At 39.5% G+C, this 27,716-nt stretch overlaps 1 protein-coding gene across 5 annotated transcripts; it reads left to right on the top strand.

The window, feature by feature from the left end:
* Positions 1 to 872: 872 nt before the first annotated feature.
* LOC143653513 (uncharacterized) lies at positions 873 to 24,123 on the top strand. Of its 5 annotated transcripts, none has more exons than XR_013161340.1 (7): positions 873 to 1,325; positions 2,994 to 3,114; positions 16,824 to 16,995; positions 17,104 to 17,250; positions 17,604 to 17,684; positions 20,828 to 20,946; positions 21,157 to 24,123. XR_013161340.1 is itself a non-coding variant. In XM_077124557.1 (5 exons), exons 2-5 carry the CDS (start codon positions 3,004 to 3,006, stop codon positions 17,624 to 17,626), a joined length of 345 nt encoding a protein of 114 aa, XP_076980672.1. In that variant the 5' UTR covers positions 873 to 1,325; positions 2,994 to 3,003; the 3' UTR covers positions 17,627 to 18,149. The 5 variants fall into 5 exon arrangements, 1 of the variants encoding a protein (XP_076980672.1); XR_013161338.1 differs by lacking the exon at positions 16,824 to 16,995 and adding an exon at positions 10,770 to 10,833; XR_013161339.1 differs by lacking the exon at positions 16,824 to 16,995.
* Positions 24,124 to 27,716: the final 3,593 nt, after the last annotated feature.

Below are 27,716 nucleotides of genomic sequence, written 5' to 3'. Positions count from 1 at the left end.
CACTCTAGTTCTATTGTTATGCCTTTCAGCTCACTTATTCTTCCTTTTGCTTCTTCAAATCAGCTAACATATGTCTTTACTATATTTTTAATTTGGTCTATTGTGTCTTTCATTTCTGTGAGTTCTGCCTTTTTTCTAAGTAACCTTCTGAATTCTTCTTTATGCTCTTATAGTGTCTTCCTGATATCCTTTCTTTCATTATAAACTGTTCTTTATTTTTTCTCTTTTTCTTGAATGTTGGTTTTGTTGTTTAGCTGGGCCATTTCTGCTCAGATCTTAAAATACCTTGTGATTTTCTGTTGTGTTCAGGGCATTTGATTCTCTTGATATGGTTATATTGCAAGTTGGTTTCCTCCACTCTTATGAAGTATTTTCTTGGTTTATGCTGCAGACTTCCTTAGGCACTTGGTTTGCCAGTTACTCTCTACCGAATCAAGATTCGTATCTCGCATAGGGGATACAATTCAACTTAAGGGTCTCTTAGAATGTAGACTGGGATAAACGTGTATTTCATTGGTAGAATGGCTGCCCACCATGCAGGAGACAACAATAATAAAATAAAATAAGAATATAATAAAAATATGAAATGCAAAAACAAGTGTCGTAGGCCCCAGAATCAAAAGGACACACTCCAGGATATACTGATAGCAAATTCAGACTGGTGCCCAGCAAAGGGAGGGATATTTAAGAAAAAATTATAACAATGATAAAAATATATGAAATAATTAAGATTTAATATGAAATATTTATAAAAATAAGATAATGAAAAAAATTAACCTACTAATAAAAATGTATAGAAAGGATCTATTTTTAAAACGGGGAAAGAAAACAGAATATTAAGAAAAAATAAAATGAGAAATAGAAATAGAAAATAAAAACGTAGGCAGTAGGGGAGTGAACCTGCCTGCACTTACCCTCCTCCCCAGCAGGTGGGATCAGGACACTCCTCCCTCCAGCCCCCTCCCGATCTGTGCAGCTGCCCTGCACTTCGCACATCTCGCCAGCAGGTGGCGGCCTGCGTCTCCTCCTCCCTCAGCCCCGCCCACCCAGTCCACAGGGAGTGGAGGCCCATGGGATTGGCCGGGTGTCGGTTGGCCGCTTTCTGACAGGCCGAATGAGGAGCCGGCCATCCACTGGGGCCCGCCTGACTGTTAGCGCTGGCTGGCCTTCCAGGTCCCTGCTTGTGGGAGTCCACTCCCATCGCCGGGCTGGGCGCTCCGTCCCGCCTGAGGCCCAGTCCCCGCGGTGTACGGTCGGGCCTGCCTCCCCGGGCCCTGTCCCGGGCTTTTCGCAGCCAGCAGCTGGGTCAGCCTGGCGCGAGGATGGTGAGCTCCCTCCCGCAGCAGCCTCCACCCACCCCCGCTGGCTCTCCCCGTCAGACACCCTCCTCCCCTCCCCGAAGCTGCCCAAGGCCCTCAGCCCCGTCTGCTTTCTCAGCACAGGAGGGCGCTGTCTCCGCCCCGAGGCGCCATCTTCCCGGAAGTCCGCAGTCACGTGCTGTGCCACGTGGTTTGTGTTTGCGGACCAGGGAGCTCCGGAGTCGGATGGTGCTAGCAGTGGTTCTTTGGAAAGGAGAGCCTCTCTAGGGTGGGCTCTGTGTCTTTCCGTAACCACGCTAAGCGTGCTCGTGTCTTTGCTTTCTGGTGTCTTGAGATGTGAAACCAGAAACCCCATTGATCCAGTAGTTCCTCGTTCCTTGTAATGAAAGATGATGTTTAGAGGCCACAATCTGCCTAATTGTGGTGCTTATTGGTGATCTCTAGGCCTTATCAATTATAAAGTTAGGAAAAAACTGCTTTTATTTCCTTTTACAATGAAATATATCATGAATAAAACTGATGGTTCAAATTTAATTTCAAGACTACAAATTAAAATTTCTGACCTTGCACAAATATAATTTTTCTTGACGCAGAAGTGATGGTTGTCAGTGAACCAGCATATTTACTCGTTGATTTATCTCAGGATAAAATACAGACCCCAATATCAAAATAGAGTTACACTATCCCAAATAGGATGTTTCTGAAAACCTGTTTAGTATTTTTGCTCAGAGCTATTGTTTGCCCCTTTGAGTTTATCCCACTAAATCTGTACAGTCAAGTTACTGTGTTTTTATGTTTTTTGAAAGAGTTCCTTTCTGTATGTTTGTGTGGTCAGGTGGGCAACTAAATGCACAGCTAAGTGCAGTAATTTTATTTTGCTTCCAAATTTTAGGGGATGCTTTTGGTTTTAATTAAGAAAAATGGTGCCAAAGTCACATTTGTAGAACCAGATTTAATATGAAGAGCCTCGCTTTCACCTCTGTCCCCTCCACCTTGTTTTCCCCAGAATAAGGTTTTAAAGTCTTTATTCTTCCATTTTTATATAAATGAGAGATGTGCAAATATTTATATCCCCCCAGTTCTTTAATAAGTCGTAGCATGTTATCCATATTCATCTCTTGCTTCTTCTCAGTTATGTAACTCTCAAGTTTGCTCTGTACCTGTGTATGATAGCTGTTACAGTTCTTCAACTGGAGTTACCATTTTTGTATGTACCATAATTTATTCAGTCAGTGCCCTGCTGATGGACATGTGGTTACAAATGATGTGCATATACCATTCAGCATTTTGGGCAGAATTTTATTATTTATTTAATTTATGTAATGAGTAATCAAATTTTTGTCAAATCCCTTTAGTATGTCATGTGTATAGTTATAGTTTTTTTATTCTTGGCTTTTCAAACTCAGCATGTCCAACATGTACAGTCTCCCCCATATTTGGAAATGTCTACTTCATTCTTAATTGCTCAGACCACAAACTTCAGTGCTTTCTTAGGCTCCCCCCACCTCCATTGCACATCAGATCCATTAGCAAAATCTGTCCATTCGACTTCAGATAGAGCCAGAAGGCCAAATGCCTTACCACTGCACAGCTGCAGCCCTCTTCCCAAGCCACCTTCACCCTTCCCCTGGATTACTTCATTCACCTCCTAATTGTTCTCTCTGTTCTGTCCAGACTATATTGAATGCAGCCAGGAGTCATCTTTTTTTACAGACATAAGTTGGATGATGCCTCTGTTCAAATCAGAAACCTCGAGTGGCTCTGGGTCTGGTTGAACCAGTCTTTGGCCTGTCAGGTCAGTATGATCTGCCCCCTGTACCTTGCTGCCTTTCCCTAGCTTCTCTCCTCCCCACTCACTTGTGCTGGCCGTCTAGGGCCCCAGTGCTCCCCTGGAAGGCCAGTCCCCGGCTCTCTGCATGGTAACCTTCTGCACACCTGTTCTAGTTTGCTAGCTGCTAGAATGCAATATACCAGAAAAGGAATGGCTTTTAACAAGGGGAATTTAATGAGTTGCTAGTTTACAGATCTAAGGCCGAGAAAATGTCCCAATTAAAACAAGTCTATAGAAATGTCCAATCAAAGGCATCTGGGGAAAGATATCTTGGTTCAAGAAGGCCGATGAAGTTCAGGGTTTCTCTCTCATCTGGAAAGGCACATGGCGAACGCAGTCAGGGCTTCTCTCTCGGCTGGAAGGGCACATGGCAGACACGGCGTCATCTGCTAGCTTACTCTCCTGGCTTCTGGTTTCATGAAGCTCCCCGGGAGGCATTTCCCTTCTTCATCTCCAAAGGTCGCTGGCTGGTGGACTCTCTGCTTTGTAGTGTTGCAGCATTCTCTGCCCTCTCTGAGTCTCTCATTCTCCAAAATGTTTCCTCTTTTATAGGACTTCAGAAACTAATCAAGACCCACTCAGATGGGTGGAGACATGTCATCCCCTAATCCAGTTTAACAACCATTCTTAACTAAATCTCATCAACCAGGGAGATGATCCCATCACAGTCCCAAATACACAGCATTGAATAGAGACTATTCTACCTTTAAGAAATGGGATCCATATTAAAACATGGCTTTTCTTAGGGGGCATACTTCCCTTCAAACCAGCACAACACCCTTAAGATGCTTCCTCAAATATCATATTCTTGATTAGGTCTTCCACAAAATATATCTTACCAGAATCCAGTCCCCTTACTCTTCTTAATCTTTCTGTAGCATCTATCATGCCGTGCCATAGTATTTATTTTATTTTTTTATAGTGTCTCCTCTCCATGAAGGCAAGGGGTTTGTCTTTTATGCTCACTGCAGCAGTGCTGGTACACAGCATGAGCTTTGCTTATAGTGGCGTTCTGTAAATATATGCGTTGAATGAATGAATGAAGATTGCATTCCTGGAATTACCCCATGTTAGTCATTAGCTCCTTTATATCTATTGCTGGATTATGTTTGCTAATATTTTGTTTAAGATTTTTATCTCTATGTTTCTGAGTGAAATAAGCATGTAACATCTCCTTTTTATGTGGTCCTTGTCTGACATTGTTATCAAGGAAATTAAAGGAGGAGTTGGGATGTACCCATCCTTATCTACATTTCTTGAGAATTTTGATCAAACTGGAATTGAAAGCAAACCTGACATTTTAGTGGTCTAGTATGTTATTTGTGGGAAGATACTTGAAGGAAACATTTTGTTTAAAGTTTTTTTTTTCTTGTCCATGGGTATGTTGGCAGTTCTGTTTTGTCTTTCTGAAGGTGATTTTGTTGACTTTTTTTTGGAAAGGTTTATATGCATTATCATTAAATCCATTGAAGTCAAATAAATAAATTAAAATTCCATCACTCATTCGCACCATTACATATCACATCCTCATTATCCCCCAACCAACCCCCGTTGCTGATGGGTGTCATATAACCCAGTACAGATGCAGGATGTTTTTATTTTAACAGTCAGTTGTATTGCAGTTTACTAGTTTAAAATTCTCTTCCCCCAGGGTTTTCATAGCTGCTCCATTTAGCCACTAAGTTCAAGCCCATATATCCCCACCTGAGAAATTGTTGACTCCTCAGATTGAAGTAGCCCACCACTCACATGATCACACTTTCATTTCCTTCATGGCCCATCCATCACTCAAATGATCACATTTCTTTCACACACCTTTACTGACATACAGGCTCCATAAAAACGGGGACCTTTCTGTCTCCTTCATCACTGATTCCCCCATGACAGAGAGTGACTTGGACATAGTATGTGTCTGAGAAAAACAGACGCTTCAATGAACAAACTAGTTTAAATGATCTATTAATAGTAATTTGAGATTTGCACCTAGAAAAAGGCATGAATTTTTTCATATTAACTTACTTTTCAAACTCAGTAGTCTTCCTTTTTATTCTTCATGTTTTTTGTTTGTATTTTCGCTCTCACTTTCTCTTACTTACGTTTTTTGATCTGTTACAGAGTAGATGGACCCTTTTCTGAAACAATTTTGACTTGTTGAAATTTTCTAGTGGGATTAATCTCTCTATCATTAGTGTGTTCACTTCAGTGCTTTTCTTCTGATTTATTTAGTGTAATCTCTTGGTGCTTTGCTACCTTTTTAAAAAAAAAATAAACTTAGTTCATTAATGTCAAAGCGTTTTTCTTTCTAATGCAAATATTTAACTCTTTTTGATATAATCCTTCAGCTGAATACTCCAACTTCAGATATGTTCTATTTTCATTTTTACGAATTTGTTAAGGGCTCTTCAAATTTCCATGTCTTTGTTGACACATTAACTAGTTAGGAGATACCTAGCAGATAATTTTCTTAAAATTATTATTAAAAAATCAGTGAATATGTTTGAATTACTATGCCTCATGATTGAGAGAACTATTTTTCTGCATGTAACTGATTCTTAGGAATTTGTGGGAACTTTCATCAAAGCTTGCTACTTGGTGAATTCAAAAAGAATACACAGTAAGGCTACTTAAGAATGCTTATTCTATAATTATTGAGAACATTGTTCCACATTTCCCCATTAGTAATGTTAGTGAAGTGTACTCTTGCCACCCACCCTGAGGTGAGGATGGAATGATGTGACTGGGAAGGAGGAGGTAGAGGAAGGGGTGGCAGTGGAGGGGGTGCAGCTTCTCAACTGTGCTGTCTTCCAGCAGACCTCACATGGGGCAGCTGTGATACGTTCATTAGACTCTTACCTTTTAAAATACCTTACTATGAATGCCACCACACACATAAAAGAAAATATGACATATATATATATATACATTTAATGAATAATAATAATAATAGTGTGAACATTCATATTTCAAAGAATCAAAATAAGCAATAGGATATTACAAAACATTTCATGACTCCTACAACAATTGTATTTGACTCCCTCTAACAAGTGATAGACATAATTCTGAAAATTACCATTTCATTGATTTTTGTCATCATTTAAACATATCATGTATGTAACACTAAGCAGAGTACTGTTGAACTTTGTATGTATTTTTAACTTTTTTTATTTTACTATCCAAATTTTAGAATGGTAAATTATACTAATATAGCCCGAGGGTATTGACTGCTCAGTATACAGAAAAAAAAAGAACTTTAGTTTCAAATGTTTCCATGTGTGAAACTTCTCATGTAACATAGTTCCTACAGTTCCTACATGCTAAACATAGCTAGTAATATAGTGAGAGTATATTAAGTAGTAAAATTTATATTACATAAAACATAGCTATAAAGTACAATAACAATTATAACCTATCAAATTTCTAATGAGTAATTTTATAATTCCTCAATTGAATAAGAATAAAAATAAAATAAAGTATATTAGTTGACTGGAAATTATCTTGCTACTGTTATGGATGTTCACAATAGACTCAGTGGAAGGAGGATCAACACAGCAGGTGAATCATTTGTTTCCAGTTTATATAAACAGAACAGTAGTCTAGAGGCAGGTGTTGATACTCCCTTGTTACTGGTGGAGATTGGTGATGGGACAGGGAATCCTTTTAGCAAAGGTCCTTTTGGGGAGCTTCCTCCTCACTTTCCAGAATAGTGGGAAGCAGGGAATGTCCTCTTCTCAGTATCTTCCTCCTGGGACTCCTTCGTAACATCTGACCTTTGACAGGAGGGCCCTGTGGAGGACCAGAGCCTGGGTCAGCTGCAACCCTATCAGGTGAGAGGGTTGAATGAGCGGAAGCTATTGAGTCCTTCTTCCTGTTCAAGGAACCCAAAGACAAGCTGTGTCTTGATCTCCTGTGGCAGCTGCCACCTCAGCATGGGGTTGGCAACAGGTTTGACAGCAGGCATGCCCTCTCAGCCTGATGCTCCTCCTTTCCTGGAGATCCGTTGCTCTGCAGGATTCCTAGATGTGCTTTCAGGACTCTGCCGCATGCTCCATTTGGAACATTAGGGATGGAATGAAAATTTTCAGATAATTTTTTTCTTTCTCATGTAATTCCTGTGCCATATATGCATTTTCTTTTCTCAAATCGCTGAGTTTTCTCTCAGCGATCAAAGCTCTTATGCATATATCATGAGCTTTACTCTCCTGGGATATAAGGCAGCTTTGGTGATAGCAACTAATTCTATTGAATTTTTCTGAAATAATCTCTGCTTGCATTTTTAAAGTTTTAAGCTCATCACATCCATTGTTGATATTTTCATTTTCTTTGGTGAAATCCTCCTCAAACTTCATGGGGCATATTTTCTCTAAATTGAACATTGTATGAACGTCTGTTTCTTTTTCTTGATGAAGTTTGGGACAGACTTGATGTTTCTGCAGGAGTTTTTGCCTCTCCCTTTCCAGTTGGGTGATTTCTGACTGGAGTAAGACTTTTTCAGTTTGGGATCTTTCTATGTGATTGTTAAGTTCATTGATTATTTCAGTTTCTTCTTTTAATTTCATGTGCATTTGTTTTCTTAGTTCTTGGAGAGTTCGGATGTAAGTATTTAACTTCCGTCCAGCAATCAGCAGTCCTTTGGGATGTTTGTCTATGGGTTGTGCATTTTGTGGTGTCTTCACTGTCTCCAGTTCTGTGTGCCCCAGATCCATACTATCTTTCTCCAGAACAGAGGCTGGATCACACTTTAGCAGGTGCTCAGCGGAAGGCTTGACCCGATCCACTTTGTTGTTAACAGCTGGCCCCATTGGCAGTTTAGAGTGTTCTGAGATATTGTTTTCATTCGCAAACTTGCCCACTCTTTCCTTCCATTTTTGAGATTCCAGTGAAAACAGTTTCATGCTTCTTCCAAGTCTGGAATTTTTTTCCTCCAAACCCTTTGTTGCTGGTGTGGGAAGCTGTCTTGTGCTCTCTTTAGGGATTTTGAAGGTTGATTTGTTTGGAGCTACTTGATATCGGATCCGTTTTGTTGAGTCTTCTAGCAAAGGAGTATTGTTTGCCACGTCAAACTTCATCTGAACTTCTTGTAAACATGTAGGCGTCTCTCCTTTCCACAGTTATCTAGACTTAGTGACCTCAAGTCGATGTAAGGAGTTGTAGTTTTCCAGTTCTTTATTGGTTGTCTTCACATTTACAATTTCTGATCCTTCGTTCTTGAGTTCAGTTTCACTTAGAGTTGATTGATGATCTCTAATCACTCTGTCAAGATGGTGAAAGCTATTAAAAATTCGATGTGTTTCCTGTATAAGAGCAGAAATACGAGCCGCCAGTTTCTTCTCTCTCCTTCTTGCACAGGAATAAGATTTTGTAGTAAAAGCTTCCAGCATGAATAAACAGGCCCCCATCTCCCACAGCATTCTTTGGGCCCCTGGCCCTGGTTCAAATTGCTGTAGCAGTGATGCCAGTAACTGGCACCAGGGCACCAGGAACAGGACTGTCCTGAGCCTCATGGCTATCCGCAGACCCTCTGAGGCCCCCAAGTCCTCTGAGTCACCTCAGGTAGGCAGGAAACTGTCACCACACCAGCTAGACCACCACAGAGAGCAATTTGCCCGGAACTCTCAACTGCCTGGGAACCAAGCAGACCTCATGGAGGTGGGGGAGGGGCAGGAAAAACAGTGCCTCCTTCTTTCCACACAGCTGACCCACGAAGTCTGTGATCACATCACATGACACAGGGGAAATGGACCAGGCTCTGTAGGTCAGATGGGATGGCCTATAGCCATGGTCAACCACAATTGTCCTGGCTACACTACAAACTAACGAGATAAATGGCTTCCCATACCTGTAACCATCCGAGTCTCTGATTGTGATGCTTCATCTTGGGGGATTTGCAGTCCCCCAGTGATGGTCATAGTTATGATTTCTTTTAAATAAACTTTCATACCCTGGCTTAGTGACCCTAGTCCATCCCATGGTAATCAAAAAAGATTCCTCATGGCCTCCTTTGTTGTGTCTGAGTGACCTTGACTATTTGATGCATAATAGAGGGCTTATGAGGGACTTTGCCTAGGGTTCAAACTCACTTCACTAATTTCACCTTTAAAAACCAGGAGTTTTGTTACATTCTACTCTCATTTTATTTATCTTGAGATATTTACTTCTTTCTCTTACAGGTTCTACTTTGACTCACTGGTGGCCTTAATGTTATTATTTAACCTACATACATTTGTGAATATTCCAGTTCTTTAGCTGTTCTTAATTTTGAACTTCATTCCATTATGGTCATGGAGAGTGTTTTGTATAAATTCTATCTTTTAAGATTTTGTCAGGCCTGTTTAGTGTGATGTGGTCTATTTTGGAGATTGCTGCATAAATTTTTGAGAAGAAGGTATAACCCTCTGTTTTGGGGTACAATGCTCTATATATGTCTTTTAGTTCAAGTTCATTGATATTATTTAGTTTCTCTGTTTCTTTAGTGGTCCTCTGTTTAGATGTTCTATCTGTTGAAGAGAGAGGTGTATTGAATCTCCCATTTTTATCGTAGAGATGTCTATGAATCCCCTCAGTTTTGACAGTGTTCACTTCATGTATTTTGTTGCATTTGTTTAGGTGAATAAATATTATTGTTATTTCTGCTTTGTGAGTTGCCCCTTTCTATTCATATACAGTGTCATTCTTTGTCTCATAATATTTTTTGCATTTAAATTATGTTTTGTCTGATACTAGTTTATATACCATGACTTTTTCCTTTGTGTCACTGCTTGAATGAATTATCTTTTACTGTCCTTCCACTTTCATCTGTTTGTATCTTCTGCTCAAAAATGAGTCTCTTGCAAATAGTTCACGGAGGGATCATAGTTTTAATACATTTTGCTTGTCTTTGTCTTTTGATTGGAGAGTTTATTCCACCATTATTAAATTTATTTCTGTAAAAACAGTCATTCCGCAATTTTCTCCTTTTGATTTTCTTTCTCAGATCTATTTTTCCCTATTTTTATCCTGTTACTTACCCATACTGATGATCTTCATTTCTATACTCTATTCCAGGTCTTGCTCTCCTGTCTTATTTTTTCTTTTAGCCAGGAGAAATCCCTTTATAATCTCTTGCAGCGTAGGTCTCTTGTTCACAAACTCTCTCAGCTTTTATTTATCTGTGATTATTTTAAATTTTCCCTCATTTTTAAAGCACTGCTTTCCTGGGAATGAATTTCTGGGTGGCATTTTTTCTCCATCGGTATCTGTTCTAGATTGCTAGCTGCAGGAATGCAATATACAAGAACCAGAATGGGTTTTAAAATGGGGAATTTAATAAGTTTCTAGTGTTCTGTTCTAAGGGTGTAAAAACATCCCAATTAAAGCAAAGCTATAGAAATATCCAGTTTTAGGCATCTAGGAAAGATACCTTGGTTCAAGAAGGTCGGTATCATTCAGGGTTCCTCTCCCCACTGGAAAGGCACATAGTGAACATGGATGATGGCTGCTGGCTTTCTCTCCAGGCTGCTTGTTTGATGAAGCTCCTTCAGGGATATTTTCCTTCTTTATCTCCAAAGATCTCTGTGGGCACGGGCTCTGTCTCTCTCAGAATCACAGAAGAGACTCTCTCCAAAATGTTTCCTCTTTTAAAGGATTCCAGTAAAGCAATCAAGACTAAAGTGGAATGGGCGGAGTCGCATTTCCTTTGTTCAAAAGGTAATACCCAGTACTGGGTGAGTCACATCTCCCTGGGGAGAATCAGTCAAGTTTCCAACATATAGTACTGAATAGGGGTTAAAAGAAATGGGTGCTCCCACAAGATTGGATCAGGATTAAAACATGGCTTTTCTAGGATAAATAAATCCTTTCAAGCCAGCACAGTATCTTAACTATATTGTACCACTACCGTCTCCCCTACTTGGGAAGTGATGAGAATTTGACCCTTACCCTCGGTGGCTTCCCTTGCACATGGTGAGTCACCTTTCATTTGCTGCTTTCAGGACTCTCTCCTTTTCTTTGCTTTTTCACAGTATGATTATTGTGTATCCAAGGTGTGTGAATTCTAATTCATTCTGTTTAGAGTGCATTGGGATTGTTTGATTTGTATATTTACATTTTGTAATGTTTGGGTAACATTTAGGCATTATTTTCTCAAATACACTTTGTGGCCCATTTCTCTTCTCCTCAGACACCTATGATGTGTATATATTTGTGCTTCATTTGTCAATCGTTTCCTTGAGACCTTGCTCAGATTTTTCCACATTTTTCTCCTTTTGTTCTTTTTTATTTGAATCCCATTGCTGGATCTTCTAGTTTGCTGATCCTATCTTCTGATACTTCAATCTGCTGCTGGGTGTTTCTAGTGCCTTTTTTTAATTTCATGTATAGCATCTTAAATTTCTGTTGAGATCTGCATTTTTATATGTAATCTTTCAAATTGTATTTATGCTCTCCTAGTGTCTTCTTTTGCTTTTTGACTTTTTAGCCACACTGATAGACTCATTTAGAAGATTTGTGTGATCATCTTTTAATTAATGGTTCCAAGTTCTGTATTTCCTCTCATGCTTTAATTTGATTGTTTGCCTTAGCCATATCTTCTTGTTTCTTGGTGTACCATGTAACTTCTTTCTGGAGTCTTGGAATTGGTTTATTTAATGAGATTATTTATAAGTTAGTTTCCTTCTCTGGTGTAAAATTCTGTTCTTCACTGCTGTTTTATGTGGCCTGAATGGAAAATACGAGAACAGAATGTCTTTTAAAAAGGGAAATTATTGAATTGCAAGTCTATAGTTCTAAGTCTGTGAAAATGTCCAAATTGAGGCATTCATAAAAAGGCATTAGCTCCAAAGAAAGGGTCAATGAAGTTTTGGCTTTCTTTTTCAGCTGGTAGGGCACATGGTGACTTCTGCTACCTTTCTTTCCTCATTTCGTACGTCTTCCCCAGGTACGTGTTCCTTCTACGTCTCCAAAGCTCTCCAGCTATGTGGGCTCTGCTGACAGTGTACAAAATGGTTCCCCTTAAAGCGTTATATTCCACAAACCCATCTTGAATGTTTGGAGACAGACCTCTGTGGAAACTGCAGTTGGGTTTGTCTCATGTCCATGGAAACAATAAGAAAGATCTCACCCAAGAATATAGAATTAGGATTAAAGAGCATGGTTTTTCTGGGGTACACAACAGTTTCAACTGGCACATTCCATCCTTTGTACCACCAACAGACAAAAGACATGTTCTTTGCAAATGCACAGTTCATGTATTCCATTACAATATCAGAGGGCCTTAACCATATAAGTAAAAATATAACTGCAATTCAAAATCAGAAACAGTATAAAATCTCAGGAAAATCAGCTGCAGTTGTGGTCAGTCTAAGGCAGAATTCTCCTCTGTCTTTGGACCTGTAAAGCTCAAACAAGTTATCTGCTGCCAACACACAAAGGAGAAATGTTCCCGTTTCCAAAGGGACAAATTGAAAGGAACACAGGGGCCCTTGGACCCAAACGGTTTAAAAACCTGCAGGGCAAACTCCATTACATTCCAAAGTCTGATAGTCATGTATCCTTCGGGCTTTAGAAAGTGGCAGTCCCACCCTTTCTAAGGGCTTATTCAGTAGCTCACCTGACTCCAAATGCTGGCATTTTAGTTTGCAATATTGGGGAACAATGGGGATACCATGTTTTACTTGTCTCCACTGTCTCTAATCACTGGGGCAGCATCCCATGTCTTTGACATCTCTAGGGCACATGCTCAATGCCCCCAGAACATCTGGGTGGCAGCTAGCCTCTCCCCAACCCCAAGCAATGTGCTCCAGTCTCTCGAAGACTTGGGGAACAGCTCTTTAGAACATTGATGTGAAAGGCCCACCTTGTTCTTTTGGGGCAAATTCACCTTCTCAAATTGCTTGTATGGGTCCACTCTCCTGCCTGAGGTTTCTTGGCTTCAGACCTCAGCTTCCATATTTCTGCCTATGACATTATTTTTCCTTCAGTTTGTCCTTTTCTATCCCTTGTAGTCCAGACTGGCAGTGGTTCTGTTTATACACAACCTGAAGACTCTTGTTGGTTGTCTATGCAGTATACTGGGATCATGTCCATCAGATGAAAGGAGTTTCCAAAAATCCTTTCTGGATAACTCCATCCCTAATCCTGGTTTTTCTGAAATGGCTGCATTTCCCTGATGGGTTAAATCCTTACGTGGGTACTGTTCCCTGGGGTCTCTGCTTCTAGAAACCCAAAATTTTCCAGACTGTCCGCTTCTGGTTTCTTTGTATCCAGGAGTTCCTTTCTCAGCTTATGTCCTTCCTGCAGCATTTCATTATAAGGTCCTAGGAGAAACCCACTTTCCACATTTATTAGGAAATTTCTTCTCCTAAATATCCAAGTTTATGGCTTTTAAACTCTGCTTTCCTGCCAAACCTGTAGTCAATTATGCTAGATTATCTCCAAGTTTTAAACAAGGGTCACCTTCCTTGCAGTTTGCAATAACACATACGTCAATTCTCTCTAAGCCCTTATCAGAAATATTTTTAGATTCCACATTTCTACCAACAGTATATTCAAAGCATTCTTGGACTGTGCATCACACTCCTCCCAACTTTCCCAGAATCTTCCCCGTATTCATTTGAAAAGCTGTTTGTACATTTTTGGTATTCGCAAAACACAACAGCACTCCACTTCTCTGGCACCAAAATCTGTTTTAGTTTGTAAGCTACCACTCTGCATTATAGCACAAATGGAATGGCTTTTAAAATGGGAATTCATTAAGCTGCACATTTGAAGTTCTTAGGCCATGAAAATGGTCCAAATTGAGGCATCCCAGCAAAGATACCTTAACTCCAACGTAAAGGCCAATGAGTTTCAGGATTTTTCTCAGTTGGGAGGTCACAAGGCAACATGTGCTAGCTTTCTCTCTTCATTTATTAAGGCTTCCCCAGGGGCATTTTCTGTCTGCATTTTCAGAGGTCTCCAGCTATCTGGACAGTTGGCACTATCTAAAATTGTTCACTTTTAAAGTGCTCCAGTAAGCCATCCTACCTTGAATGGTGGAGGCACATCTCCATGGAAAATAACTGTGCTGCTTTGAGTCTTTCTTGTGGACTCCAGGAGATCCATTTACTTCAGTCCTCATTCAGTATTGCTGTATGTGGGAGGTTTTTGATTATTCCCATGGAGATATGACCCACCGACTTGTGGTAGGTAACTTTTGATTAGATGATTTCCATGGAGATGTGTTTAAACCCATTCCAGATGAGGTTTGCTTCCTAGAGTTCATGAAGAGGGAACTATTTTGGAAAATGTTTTAGGGCACATGCATCCAGAGACCTTTGGAGATGAAGAAAGAAAATGCCCCCAGGGGTGCTTCATGAAACAACAAGCCTGGAAAGAAAGTTAGCAGATGTTGCCATGTTTGCCATGTGCCTGTTCAGTTAAGAGAGTAACTGAGAATGCCATCACCCTTCTTGAACCTTGGTGTCTTTCTGTGGATGCCTTAGATTGGACATTTGTAAAGCCTTGTGTTGGTTGGTTGGGACAATTTCACAGCCTTAGAAGTGGAAACTTTTAAAGTATTAAATTCCCCTTTTTAAAAGGCATTCTCTTTCTGATATATCCTAATCTGGCAGCTTGCAAAGTAAAACTAAAACCTGGAGAAGTGGGGTACTGCTTTGGTTTGCTAATACCAAACATGTTGGAACTGCTTTTTAAGTGGAAAAGTGGAAGATTTTGGAGGGGTTGTCCAGAGCTTGATAGAGGAGGCATAGAATCCTTTGAACAGACTGTTAGCAGAAATGTGGAATCTGGATACTTCTGGTAAGGTGTTAAAAAGAAATGAGGCACATCTTATTGCAAACTGGAAGGAAGGTGACCCTAGTTTTAAAATTGTAGAAAATTTATCAAAACTCACTGCCACAGCTTTAGATAGAAGGCAGATTTTAAAATGTATGAACTTGGATATTTTACATAAGAGATTTGCAAAGTAAATTTGGACAGTTTGGTCTGGATTATCCTTGAAGTTTATAGCAAAATGCGACAGGAAAGAGGTATGCTGTGAGTTTAACTCTTGGGTACAAAGAAACCAGAAATTGATGTTCTTGAAAATTCTGGGCTTCCCGGAAGCCTATATCAGGATTTGGCCAAATGTGGAACCAGTCATCCGTTTCTGAAAAATACAGGATTGGAGATGAAATTATCTGAGAAGGATATGTGGAAACACAGTTTGTCTAATGCACATTATCTGAGCATAATATATAGACAGCCAACAAGCATGTTGTGGAATCTGTATAAATGGAACTGCTGCTAGTGTGGACTAAAAGCCTCAGAAAAGGGACAATGTGAATGTAAAATGTCTTCAGAGGCAGAACCATGGAGACTACAGTCTGAAGTGTAGAAACCTCAGACCCGAGAATGGACCCACCAAAGGGAAGGGTGGGCCTTCCACATAGTTGTTGTGAAAGAATTGTGCCGCCTCAGGCCTTGGAGAGGGTGTAGCACACTCCGCAAGGTTTGAAGAGAGGCTGACTGCCATCACACGCTGGGGTTGAGCATGTGCCCTGAGATGGTAGAGAGCCCATTTGTGCCCAAATGCTTGGAGAGGGTAGAGTTGAGAAATCGTTGGTCTCCCCAGTGTCCCCCAAGTTTGCATTTGGAGAGAGGTGAGCTACTGTGTAGGCTGTTGGAAAGGAACTGCTGCTTTCTAAAGTCCCAAAAGATAAATGACTCTCAGAGTTTCAAATCAAATGGACTTTGCCCTGCAGGTTTTCAAATCTGCTTGGGTTCAATGATCCATGTGTTCCTTCCAATTTTTCCCTATGGAAATGGCGGTATTTATCCTATGACTATCCCTCCTTTGTTTTTTGGCAGCAAGGAACTTGTTATGAGTGTTACAGGTCCAGAGTCAGAGAAGAATTTTGCCTTAGGACAGAATATGCCTATGCTGACTTTGAAGAGAGTTTGTGTTGTTTCGACTTTGCATTGCATTTGTATTGTTACTGAAATAGGTTAAGGATTTCTAATATTGTTATGGAATGGATGTATTTTGCATTTGGAAAGAACATGTCTTTTTAGGTTCCAAAGGGTGTAATGTGCCAGTTTGAATCCGTGGTGTACCACAGAAAAGCCATGTACTTTAACCCTCCTTCAATATTGCTAGGTGGGAGCTTTTTGATCATTCCCATGGAAATGTGATGCACGCAATTGTGGGTGATAGCTTTTTTTACATGGGCAGGCTCTAGGAATTGAACCCAGATCTCCGGCAAGTGATGAACTTTTGATTAGATGGTTTCCATGGAGCTGGAACTCCCCTTCTTGAAGGTGGATTTTGCTTATTGGAGCCCTTTAATAGGGAACCATTTTGGTAAAAGCTTTAGAGTCCATGCAGCCAGAGACCTTTGGAGATGAAGAGGGGAAATGCCCCCAGGGAAACTTCATGAGACAAGAAGCCGGGAAAGAAAGTTCACAGATGTTGCCCTGTTGGTCATGTGCCTTTCCAGTTGAGAGGGAACTGCTGAACTTCATCGGCCTTCTTGGACTAAGGTATCTCTCCCTGGATGGCTTAGATTGGACATTTCTATAACCTTGCTTTGATCTTTACATTTTCACAGCCTTAGAATTGTAAACTTGAAACTTATTAACTCCCCCTTTTTGAAAGCCGTTCAGTTTTATTTTTAAATAAGTTTTATTTTAGGACTTTGACCTCTCTGTTTTTGAGGCAGGTAGAAATAATGGCTCTGGGAAGGAAAAGGTGCTTGTCCAGAAAGGATCAAGGCTGACAGACTGCATGTTCTGATTTTGCTGGCCAAAAGTTGAATCAGAAGTGTACCACATCCCCCTCTTTATCCACTGTGGGCTGTCTTACCCACCTCTCAGACCACAGCAGCCAGCCAGGTGGGGACCAGGCCATCCCGAAACTGTCAGCCTTAGGGCTGGGGGATGGTGGGCCCAGAGCTGTTGTGACATCTTGTTACTCGCTGTTATTTCTCTGGGAAAATACAGGTGCCGGGAACACCTTAGGATATTGCCGGCAAATTTCAAAGTCCAGAGAGTCAATTTCACAGACTACTCATCATTACTTTGCCGCGTTGCCCCCTGTACCTGAGGGAAGGTCCTCCCTGTCTCTCCAAGACCACAGCATCCAGCCAGGTGAGAACCAGGCTGTCCTGAAGCTACTGGCCTTAAGGGTGGGAGATGGGTGTCAGGAGCCACGGTTGAGATCAGTCACCCACTGCTGTCTGTCCGTGGAAATAAAAGATCCTTTCTGCTCAGGCCCTTGTGTGTAAGGACTCAAGTCTGCAGGACCCAGAGCGTTAACTTTGGATGACAGCTGGATCAGGCCTGTTCCATATCTCTCCAGCTAGGCATTAACCAGGACAGACCACAATTGACCAGCTGCTGGGGTGGGGGATGTGCATTGGCACCCATGGCTGAGTTCAGTCACTGCAATTTCTCACCCTCATTTCTCTGTTGCTTCATCCAGATCTTTTTGTATTTCACAGTCATCTTCCCTGGTCTCCGATGACCCAGAACCACCGCATTGGACATTCTCTGGGTGTTTTCCACGTCGTATTGGTGGAAGAGTGAGTTATGTCTCTCCTTATGCCACTATCTTCCAGGAAGTTCCTCTCTGTATGTTTATAATGGTATAGAAATAGAATGTTTTCTCCATTTGCTTTTTTCAAACTTAATTTTTTTACTATTTATTCTACCTGTGAGTCATATATGCATCTGGTTACAGATGTAATTTGTTCATTGTCTCTGCTGTATGGTGTTCCATGGGTTATATACCATCTTTCATTCATTTCCTATCTATTATATTAATTTTTCCCAGGTTTTTCTTAATATGAATAGCACTTCTTTGAGCAATTTTATGTATAAATTCGGCAAATATGCAAGAGTTCCTCTGAATCATATGTCTGGCAAGGGAGTTGATGTACTGTTGATTAGGTACCTGTTAAAATTTGCTGAACTCCTGTTATTGCAATCCTCAGCAACTCTTGAAATTAAGAGAAGCTTTAGTTTTGACAATATGGAGTGTAGAAAATAGTATATCATTATGAATTCAATTTTTATTTATTTGCTTGAATTTATATTTTTCTCTCTCTGTATATTTCTAGACATTTAGTCTGACTATATATTTCTGTATTTTTATTAGTTTATTTCTTCTGTTGTGTAATGTCTGCTCATGTTCTTCCATTGATGGATGGGAATTTTATCCTTTTCTATGTTTTGAGTTGCTATATCTTTGCTATATTGTATTCTATTGTATAAAGTTAGTATTTTATTTTTATCTTAATGCTAATGTAGTTTTCCCCCTCATACTTTATTATCAGGAGCAGCAGTTTTTGAAAATTCTTGTTCATATTTTTGGCATATCCGCAAACAGTTTTCTAACCTATGTTCTGCTCAGCTGTTCTCTAAGGTTTTGATTTATCTCTGTGTTCTTCCTAAGTAAAATAGGTTCCTCAATCATTTCACATTTAAGAGTGAAAAATAGTAAAATGTGTGATATATACAATAGATTACCGAATATCCATAGTTGGCGATTATCCATTTTTCTTGGTTCATTTTAATATTGTTTCATCTTAAGCCTTCCCCGCTTCCCTCTCATCCAGAATTTGAAATCGATCTCAAACACTGTATTACCTAAACCCCAAAAACATTTTTGTATATATCTATAAAATATAATACAGCTTTAAAAGTATACACATGAACATATTATATACAGTACCATTTTCATGTATTCTAACTCTTTCTCTATGTAATAAACATAGCAACCATTGTGGGAACTAACTAAAGTTTTTTCATTTTATTTTTGAAGATTGTTTGCTTGCATTAAAATTCAAGTGAAGTTCATACATTGAAATTCTTTTTACTTACTCTCTCTCTTTCCTTGCAATTAACTAGTTGAGGAAACTGAGCAATCCTCATTTAGAAGTTCCTGTATTCTGGAAGCTGTTGCTAATTACATTCCAGTGGCGTGTTTTAACTATTGGTACTCCTTGCATTTCCTGTACATTGGTAATTGGTAATTGATGAGATTTAAGTTAGGTTTGAGGCAGGATTACTTTACAGATGGTACTGCGTACTTCTTCATGAAGACATTTTCTGGCTTTTCATTATTTCATTAAGAGTCACTAACTGGTGATATTCTTACTCTAGCATTCCTTCTTTGTTTCTCATCCAGATTTCTATAAAGAATATCTATGGCTCAGCAACAAGTTTATTATCCTGAGTCTAATATCCTGAGTCTAAAGCCATATAAGAAACCTGGATGCAGTTGATTCTTTTCCTTTATAAGTTTTAAAAATAGTTAAGTTTTTCTATAGCAGTCTTGAAGGGTTATCACTTAGAGGATTTTCATGAGTATTTTGAAATCACAAATTTTTAAATATGTTTGATTCTTTACAAACTAGGGCAGTTATTGTTCTGATTGATCCCTAAATTGTGGTTCTTTTGCCCAGTGAGAGCCTCTCCAAGTTATGCCTGTGACTTTGCATGACCACAGTAAGCTGCCAGACCTGCCAACCCCAGTTATCCTAGAATTCCAGTTCCTGTTAGAGGAGAAGGATATTAAGAGGCCACAGTCTGCATGATAGTGGTGCCTATCCCCACTCAGTGACCATTCCTAGGCCTTGTCAGTTATAGAGTTAGGAAAATGCATGGTTCAAATACAGTTTCAAGACTGCAGGGCACACTTTTATTCCTATGCAAAAATACATTTTTTCTTGAGACAGAAATTCTGTTTGTCAGTGAACCAATATAATTACTCATTGTTTTGTCTCACAATAATATGCAGACAACCGGTTTCAAAGTAGTTACACTACCACAAATATTATGGTTCCTAAACCCTGTTTAATATTTTTCTCTGAGCTGTTAGTACTTTTGAGTTTATCCCATTGAACCTGTATACTTAAATTTTTGCATTTTAAAGTTATTTGAAATAGTTCCTCTCTGTATGTATGTATGGTTTAACTACCAACACAATGCACAGCTAAGTACAGTAATTTTATTTTGATTTCAATTTTTAGGGACTGCTTTTTGTTTTTACTTATGCAAAATATAGGTGTGGTGTCAAAGTCAAATCTGTGAAACCAGATTTAATTTGAAGACTTAATTAAACTCTGTACCCTACACCTTATTTTCTCCATTCCTCCAGAGTATGTCTCTTAAAGATTTTAATATTCTGTTTCTATAAAATGAGAGAATTTGTGCATCTTTTTATATCACCCATTTCATTAATAAGTAACACAATATTACCCATCATTTTCGCTTATCTTCAGCTATATAATATGGAAATAGCTTCATAGCTGTGTATTTTATATACCTTACACTTTTTTCAATGACAGAGTTGTAATTATTCGTGTATTCCATGATTCATTGAATTATTGCCCTGCTGAAGGTCATTTGGGTTTTTACAAATGATGTGCATGCATGTTTCAGCATTTTGGTCAGAATTTTATAATTTGTTATAAATTTATATATTTTTCAATTTGCAATGTATAGATCATACTTTTCTCAAATGCATTTTCTGTATCGAGGTATAACTATGTTCTTCCAAAACGAACCACCCTTACATTTCCAAATTATGTCCATCTTTGCTATTACGATTTTTTAAGTGTGCATTTAGATCTGTTTGCTGGTATCTTGGATAAGATTTTTGCATCAATACTCACTAATGAGTTCTCCTCTGATTTTTTAATTTTTTTTCTTGCATGGGCAGGAACTGGGAATCGAACTCAGAACCCTGGCATGGCAGGCGAGAATTCTGCCACTACACCACCAACGCAGTGCCTTTCCCTCTGGTTTTATATTATGGTTCAGTCTTGGTCAGATTTGGAGGTAAATGTTTCATTTATATTCTAAATTGGGTTATAGTCTACAAACAGATTCTTCACAAATGCTCACCTCAGTCCAGTCCACTGCCCTGACATCCAGTCCAATCTGTTGAGCTGTCTTTTGAACATATGCTTGTTGCATGTGTCAAGCGTTAAAAACTCATCATGTCCAAACTCTACTTCTGACCCTCTCCCAAAAATTATTTGTCTACAGTGTCCCCCATCTCTGGAAAGAAAAATCACTGAAATTCCTCAAAACACTGTCTCTGATCACAGTGGAATGAAGATGGAAATCAGTACCCACCAAAGAATGAGAAATTTCACAAATAAATGGAGATTAAGCAGCACAGTCTTAAACAATCAGTGGATCAAGGAAAAAATTGCTGGAGATATCAGTAGCTATCAGGAAATGATTGAAAACGAGAATACAACTTATCAGAACTTTTATGGCATGCAGCAATGGCTGTTCTGAGAGGGAAATTTATTGCTCTCAATGCCTATATTAAAAAAGAAGAAACAGCAAAAATCAAAGACAAAACTACTCACCTGGAGGAACTTTAGAAATAAGATCAAACTAACCACAAAGCAAATAGAACAAGAGAATTAGCAAAGATTAAAGCAGAATTAAATGAACTGGAGAACAAAAGAACAGTGGAAGAAACTAGCAAAAGCAAAAATTTCACTGTTTGAGAAAATCGATAAAATCAAGACTAAAAAAAAAAGAGGATACAAATAAACAAAATCTAAAATGAGGCAGTGTTGGGGGAGAGTGTGTCATTACTACAGACCTGGAAGAAATACAAAAATCATAAAAGGATACTATGAACAACTATATGCCAACAAACTAGACAACTTAAATGAAATGGAGAAATTCCTGGAAAACATGAACAATCTATACTGATTCAAGAAGAAATAGAAGATTGTGACAAATCAATCTTGAGAAGAGACATTCTATCAGTTGTGAAAAATCTTCCTACAAAGAAAAGCCCAGGAACCGGATTGTGTTACAGGGGAATTTTGTCAAACTTTCCAAAAAGAACTAATGCCAATCCTGCTCAAACTTTTCAAAAAAAAATAAGGAAACAGGGACACGCCTAAACTATTTTATGAAGCTAACATCACTTTAATACCAAAACTAAGTAAAGGTGCTGCAAGAAAGGAAAACTATATGTCATCACTTTAATGAACATAGATGCAGAAATTCTCAACAAAACACTAGCAAATCCAATCCAACAACACGTGAAAAGAATTATACACCATGACCATATGGGGTTTTTACCAGGAATGCAAGGATGGTTCAATCTAAGACAATCAGTTAATACAGCACATTAGCAAAAAGAAAGAGAAAAACCACACAACCATATTGATTGATGCTGAAAAAGCATTTGAAAAATTCAACATCCTTCTCTGATAAAAACACTTCAAAAGGTATGAATCAATGGTAACTTTGGCAATATGATAGACGGCAGATATGAAAACCCGTAGCCAACTTCATATTCAATGTAGAGAAACTGAAGGCATTCCATCTAAGATTGGGCAAAAGACAAGGATGCCCCCCGTCACCACCAAATAAAGTGGCAGGATTAACACTTCCTGGTTTTAAAACTTATTGTAAAGCCATGATGGTCAAAACAGCATGCTACTGGTACAAAGATAGAAGTATTGACTAATGACTGAAACCAAGAGCACATAAGTAAACCACTAAATCTGTCATTAGCTAATCTTCAACAAGGCCCACAGATCCCCTGAAATGGAACTAAACAGTTTTTTCAATAAGTGGCCCTGGGAGAACTGGATATCAGTAGCCAAAAGAATGAAAGAGGTCCCTTATCTTATATACTCTTCAACACCTGACTGTTTGATTAGTATATGTCTTGGTGTAGGCCTTTTCAGACTTGACTCTATTTGGAGTTCATTAGGAATCTTTGACTTGCATATTTTTGTCTTTTTTAAGTGTTGAGAAGTTTTCCCTAATTCAACTAACTTTCCCAACCCTTTTCTCTTCTCCTCCTGGGATGTCAATGATTACTATATTTTGTGCCTCTTTTCAATCATTTCCCTACATTCTTGATGCATGTTTTCCATCTTTCTTTCCTTTTGCTTTTTTGTATGCTCTAGTTCAATTGTACTATCTTCTAGATCACTTATTGTTCCTTCTGTTTCTTTGATTCAGCTAACATGTCTCTAGTATATTTCTAATTTGGCCTACTGTATCTTTCATTTCTGTGAGTTCTGCCATTTTTCTGTGTAACCTGGAAATTACATAGAAGAAATTTAGAAGAAATCTGAATTTTCTTATACTCTTATGGTGTCTTCCTGATATCTTTTATTTCTTCATGAATATACTTGAATAGTTGTTCTGTATTCTGAGTCCCTCTTGAATTTTGGTTTGGTTGTTTGGCCAAGATCTCTGCTTGGATCTTAATGTGCTTTTGGATTTTCTGTTATGTTGTGGGCATTTGATTCTCTTGATATGGTTATTGTGCAAGTGTGTTTCCTTCATTCACTCTTATGAAGTATTGTACTGACCTGGTTTATATTCCAGGTTTCCTCCTTTTGCATTTTGTCATTATTCTTCATCAAATCAAGGTCTGGATCTCTTGTAGGGGATATAATTCAGTGGAAGGGTCTATTACAATCTAGGCTAAGATGAACTGGTATTTCATTGGAGAAATGGTTGCCCACCATGTGGGAGACCCAGCCTTGACTCCCAGCCCATGCACCAAAAACAAAAAAAAAAAAAAAGGAAGGGGGAGACAATAAGAATTTAATAAAAATATGAAGTGCAAGAACCAGAATACATAAACAAGAACAACAACAAAGCACTCCTTAACCTTAGAAAGCCCCAGAATCAAAAGAAGGCACTATAGTATATGCTGAGAGTGAAGTCATACTGATGCCCACCAATGAGGAAATCAAAGAAAAAATATTACTACTAAAAGTGATTGAAATGATAATATAAAATCTCTATAAAAATAAAATGTAATGGAAATAAAAATTATCCTACTAGTAAAAATGTATAGAAAGAATCTTTTTTAAAACGGGGAAAGAAAACAGATTAAGAACAAATAAAATAAGAAATAGAACTAGAAAATAAAAACGTAGGCAGTACGGGAGTGAACCTGCCTGCACTTACCCTCCTCCCCAGCGGGTGGGATCAGGACACTCCTCCCTCCAGCCCCCTCCCCATCTGCGCAGCTGCCCTGCACTTCGGGCATCTCGCCAGCAGGTGGCGGCCTGCGTCTCCTCCTCCCTCAGCCCCGCCCACCCAGTCCACAGGGAGTGGAGGCCCATGGGATTGGCCGGGCGCTGGTTGGCCGCTTTCTGACAGGCCGACTGGGGAGCCGGCCAACGACTGGGGCCCGCTCAACTGTTAGCGCTGGCTGACCTTCCAGGTCCCTGCTTGTGGGAGTCCACTCCCATCGCCGCCTGGGCGCTCCGTCCCGCCTGAGGCCCAGTCCCCGCGGTGTACGGTCGGGCCTGCCTCCCCGGGCCCTGTTCCGGGCTTTTCGCAGCCAGCAGCTGGGTCAGCCTGGCGCGAGGATGGTGAGCTCCCTCCCGCAGCAGCCTCCACCCACCCCCGCTGGCTCTCCCCGTCAGACACCCTCCTCCCCTCCCCGAAGCTGCCCAAGGCCCTCAGCCCCGTCTGCTTTCTCAGCACAGGAGGGCGCTGTCTCCGCCCCGGGGCGCCATCTTCCCGGAAGTCCGCAGTCACGTGCTGTGCCACGTGGTTTGTGTTTGCGGACCAGGGAGCTCCGGAGTCGGATGGTGCTAGCAGTGGTTCTTTGGAAAGGAGAGCCTCTCTAGGGTGGGCTCTGTGTCTTTCCGTAACCACGCTAAGCGTGCTCGTGTCTTTGCTTTCTGGTGTCTTGAGATGTGAAACCAGAAACCCCACTGATCCAGGAATTCCTCGTTCCTTGTGGTGAAAGATGATGTTTAGAGGCCACAATCTGCCTAATTGTGGTGCTCATTGGTGATGATCTCTAGGCCTTATCAGTTACAAAGTTAAGAAGAAACTGCTTTTTTTTGCTTTTAAAATGAACTATATCATGAGTAAAACTGACAGTTCAAATTCATTTTCAAGACTACAGGCTAAAATTTCTGACCTTGAAAAAATATAATTTATCTTGGCACAGAAATCGTGGTTGTCAGTGAACCAGCGTATTTACTGATTGATTTATCTCTTGATAACTACAGTCTCCAATCTGAAAATAGAGTTATGCTACCCCAAACAGGATGTTTCCAAAAACCTGTTTAGTGTTTTTGCTCAGAGCTGTCTGCCTTTGAGTTTATCCCACTAAATCTATTCAGTCAAGTTGCTGTGTTTTTATGTTTTTGGAAACAGTTTCTTCCTGTACGTTTTTATGGTCAGGTGGCCCACTTAATGCAGAGCTAAGTGCAGTAGTTTTATTTTGCTTCCAAATTTTAGGGGATGCTTTTGGTTTTAATTAAGAAAAATTTTGCCAAAGTCACACATATAGAACCAGATTTAATATGAGGAGCCTCCTTTTTACTTCTGTCCCCTCCACCTTGTTTTCCCCATAATAAAGTTTTAAATATTTTATTCTTCTTTTTTTATTTAAATGGGTGAAGATGTGCCATCTATTAAGCTTTTCCTTGAACGTCCCCTTCCTGAGTGTGTCATGAGCTTTTCAAACTCAGCATGTCCAAAACTTTGCTTCCAACGTATCCATCAAATAATTCACGTAGTCTCCCCCAAATTTCGAAATGTCTACTTCATCATTAGTAATTGCTCAGACCAAAAACTTCAGTGCTTTATCAGCCCCCTACCCTGTTCCACCTCAGATCCAGTAGCAAAATCTGTCCATTCCACTTCAAATAGAGACAGAAGGCCACATGCCTTAGCACTGCACATCTACAGCCCACTTCCCAAGCCACCTTCAACTTTCCCCTGGATTACTTCCTTCACCTACTAATTGTTTTGTCTGCTCTGTCTTCAGCACAGATAGAGCTCATCTTTTTTAAAATCGTAGGTCAAATGACGCTTCTCTTCTAATCAGTGCCCTGCAGTGGCTGTCCATCTGGTTGATCCATCCTTTTGCCTGTCAGGCCACTGTGATACATCTGTCACATCACTGCCTTTCCTTGCCATCCCTCCTCCCCATTCACTCTTGCCTCCCAGGTGTGCCCTGACTCCACCCCTGGGAAGCTCTTCCCCCAATCTCCACATTGCTCTCTTTAGCATATTGTTATGATATTTTCTCAGGTGTGACATTCTCAGTGAGTTGTGTCATACCAACACTTTGCTTCCCACATCCTGTTACCTTTCCCTGCATAATTTTTTTCTATAAGATTTATCATGTTGTGCCATCTTATGTATTTAATGTTTTGGTTTATAGCTTGTCTCCTTTCCATGAAGGCAAGGGATTTTGTCTGTTGTGCTCACTGCAGCGGTCCTAGCACCCAGGATGAACTTTGCGTATAATGACATTCTGTAAATATATGCATTGACTGAATGAATCAAGCTTGCATTCCAGGAATTACACCACCGTGATCATTAGCTCCTTTATATGTATTGCTGGATTGTGTTTGCTAATATTTTAAGAGTTTTATCTCAAATACTTTTATTAGTATTATGTTTCTGAGAGAAATTAGCATGTAAAACCTTCTTATGTGGCTCTTCTCTGACGTTTTCAAAAAAATTAGAGTTGAGAAGTATTCTCTCCTTATTTACTTTTTTTGAGAATTTTGTACAAAATTGGAATTGAAAGGAAGGCTGATATTTTTACTGATCTAGCATATCATTTGTTAAAAGGTATTTTAAGTAAAGATTTTGTTTTAGGTTTTTTGCTTTTTCTTCTCTGTGAGTATATTAACAGATAAATCTTTTTGGTGATTTTGGTGACTTTCTTAGGTTACTATTTTATATACATTATCACTAAATCAATTGAAATAAATTAAAGTAAATTTAAAGTTCTGTTACTCAGTCGCACCAGTACATCTCATGTCCTCATCATCCTCCCCACCAACCCTTGTGGCTGATGGATACCATATAACCCAGTGCCGATAATGGATTTTTTTGTCATTACAGACAGTTGTATTGCAGTTTACTAGTTTGGAATATTCTTCCCTCAGGATTTTCATAGCTGCTCCTTTAAACCATTAAGTTCAAGCCCATATATTCCCACCTGAGTAATTATCGACTCCTCAAATTGAAGTAGCCCACCACTCACATGAGATCACACTTTTATTTCCTTTATGGTCCCATCACTCACTCAAATGACCGTATTTCTTTCATACACCTTTATTGACATATAGATTCCATAAAAACAGGAATTTTTCTGTCTTCTTCATCACTGATTCCCCAGGGGACAGAAGAGTGATTTGAACATAGTATGTGTCCGAAAAATACAGATGCTTAAGTGAAGGTACTAGATTAAGTGATCTGTTGATAGGAATTTGAGATTTGTACTTAACGGCATGAATTTGTTCATAACGTTATCTTATTTTTCAATCTCTATTGTCTCCCTGTTTATTTCTCTTATTTTTCATTTGTGTTTTCTCACTCTCTCTTATGTTTTATTGATCTTTTGCACAATAGATGGTCTTACTTCATTAGCATTTTTCATTAAAACAATTTTGACTTGCTATAATTTTATGGTGATATTAATGTCTCTGTCACAAATATGTTCACCTTACTACTTTTCTCCTCATTTAATTTGTGTAGCCTCTTGGTGCTTTCCCACCTTTTTTTTTTTTTGCTTGGCCAACACCGGGAATCAAACCCAGGTCTCCGACATGGCAGGCAAGTTT

The sequence above is a fragment of the Tamandua tetradactyla genome, chromosome 13 (genome assembly GCF_023851605.1).
Source record: "Tamandua tetradactyla isolate mTamTet1 chromosome 13, mTamTet1.pri, whole genome shotgun sequence".
Classification (NCBI taxonomy): domain Eukaryota; kingdom Metazoa; phylum Chordata; class Mammalia; order Pilosa; family Myrmecophagidae; genus Tamandua; species Tamandua tetradactyla.
The sequence above is the reverse complement of the archived record's forward strand: the minus strand, read 5'-3'. Positions and strand labels throughout refer to the sequence as shown.

Excerpts from the sequence above, each read along its gene's own strand:
- LOC143653513 (XM_077124557.1), top strand. The coding sequence starts at position 3,004 with ATGCAGCCAGGAGTCATCTTTTTTTACAGACATAAGTTGGATGATGCC. Across the intron at positions 10,834-17,103 it reads GCATTTCCTTTGTTCAAAAG|GTGCCGGGAACACCTTAGGA; the intron begins GTAATACCCAGT and ends GGGAAAATACAG. Across the intron at positions 17,251-17,603 it reads AGACCACAGCATCCAGCCAG|TCATCTTCCCTGGTCTCCGA; the intron begins GTGAGAACCAGG and ends TGTATTTCACAG.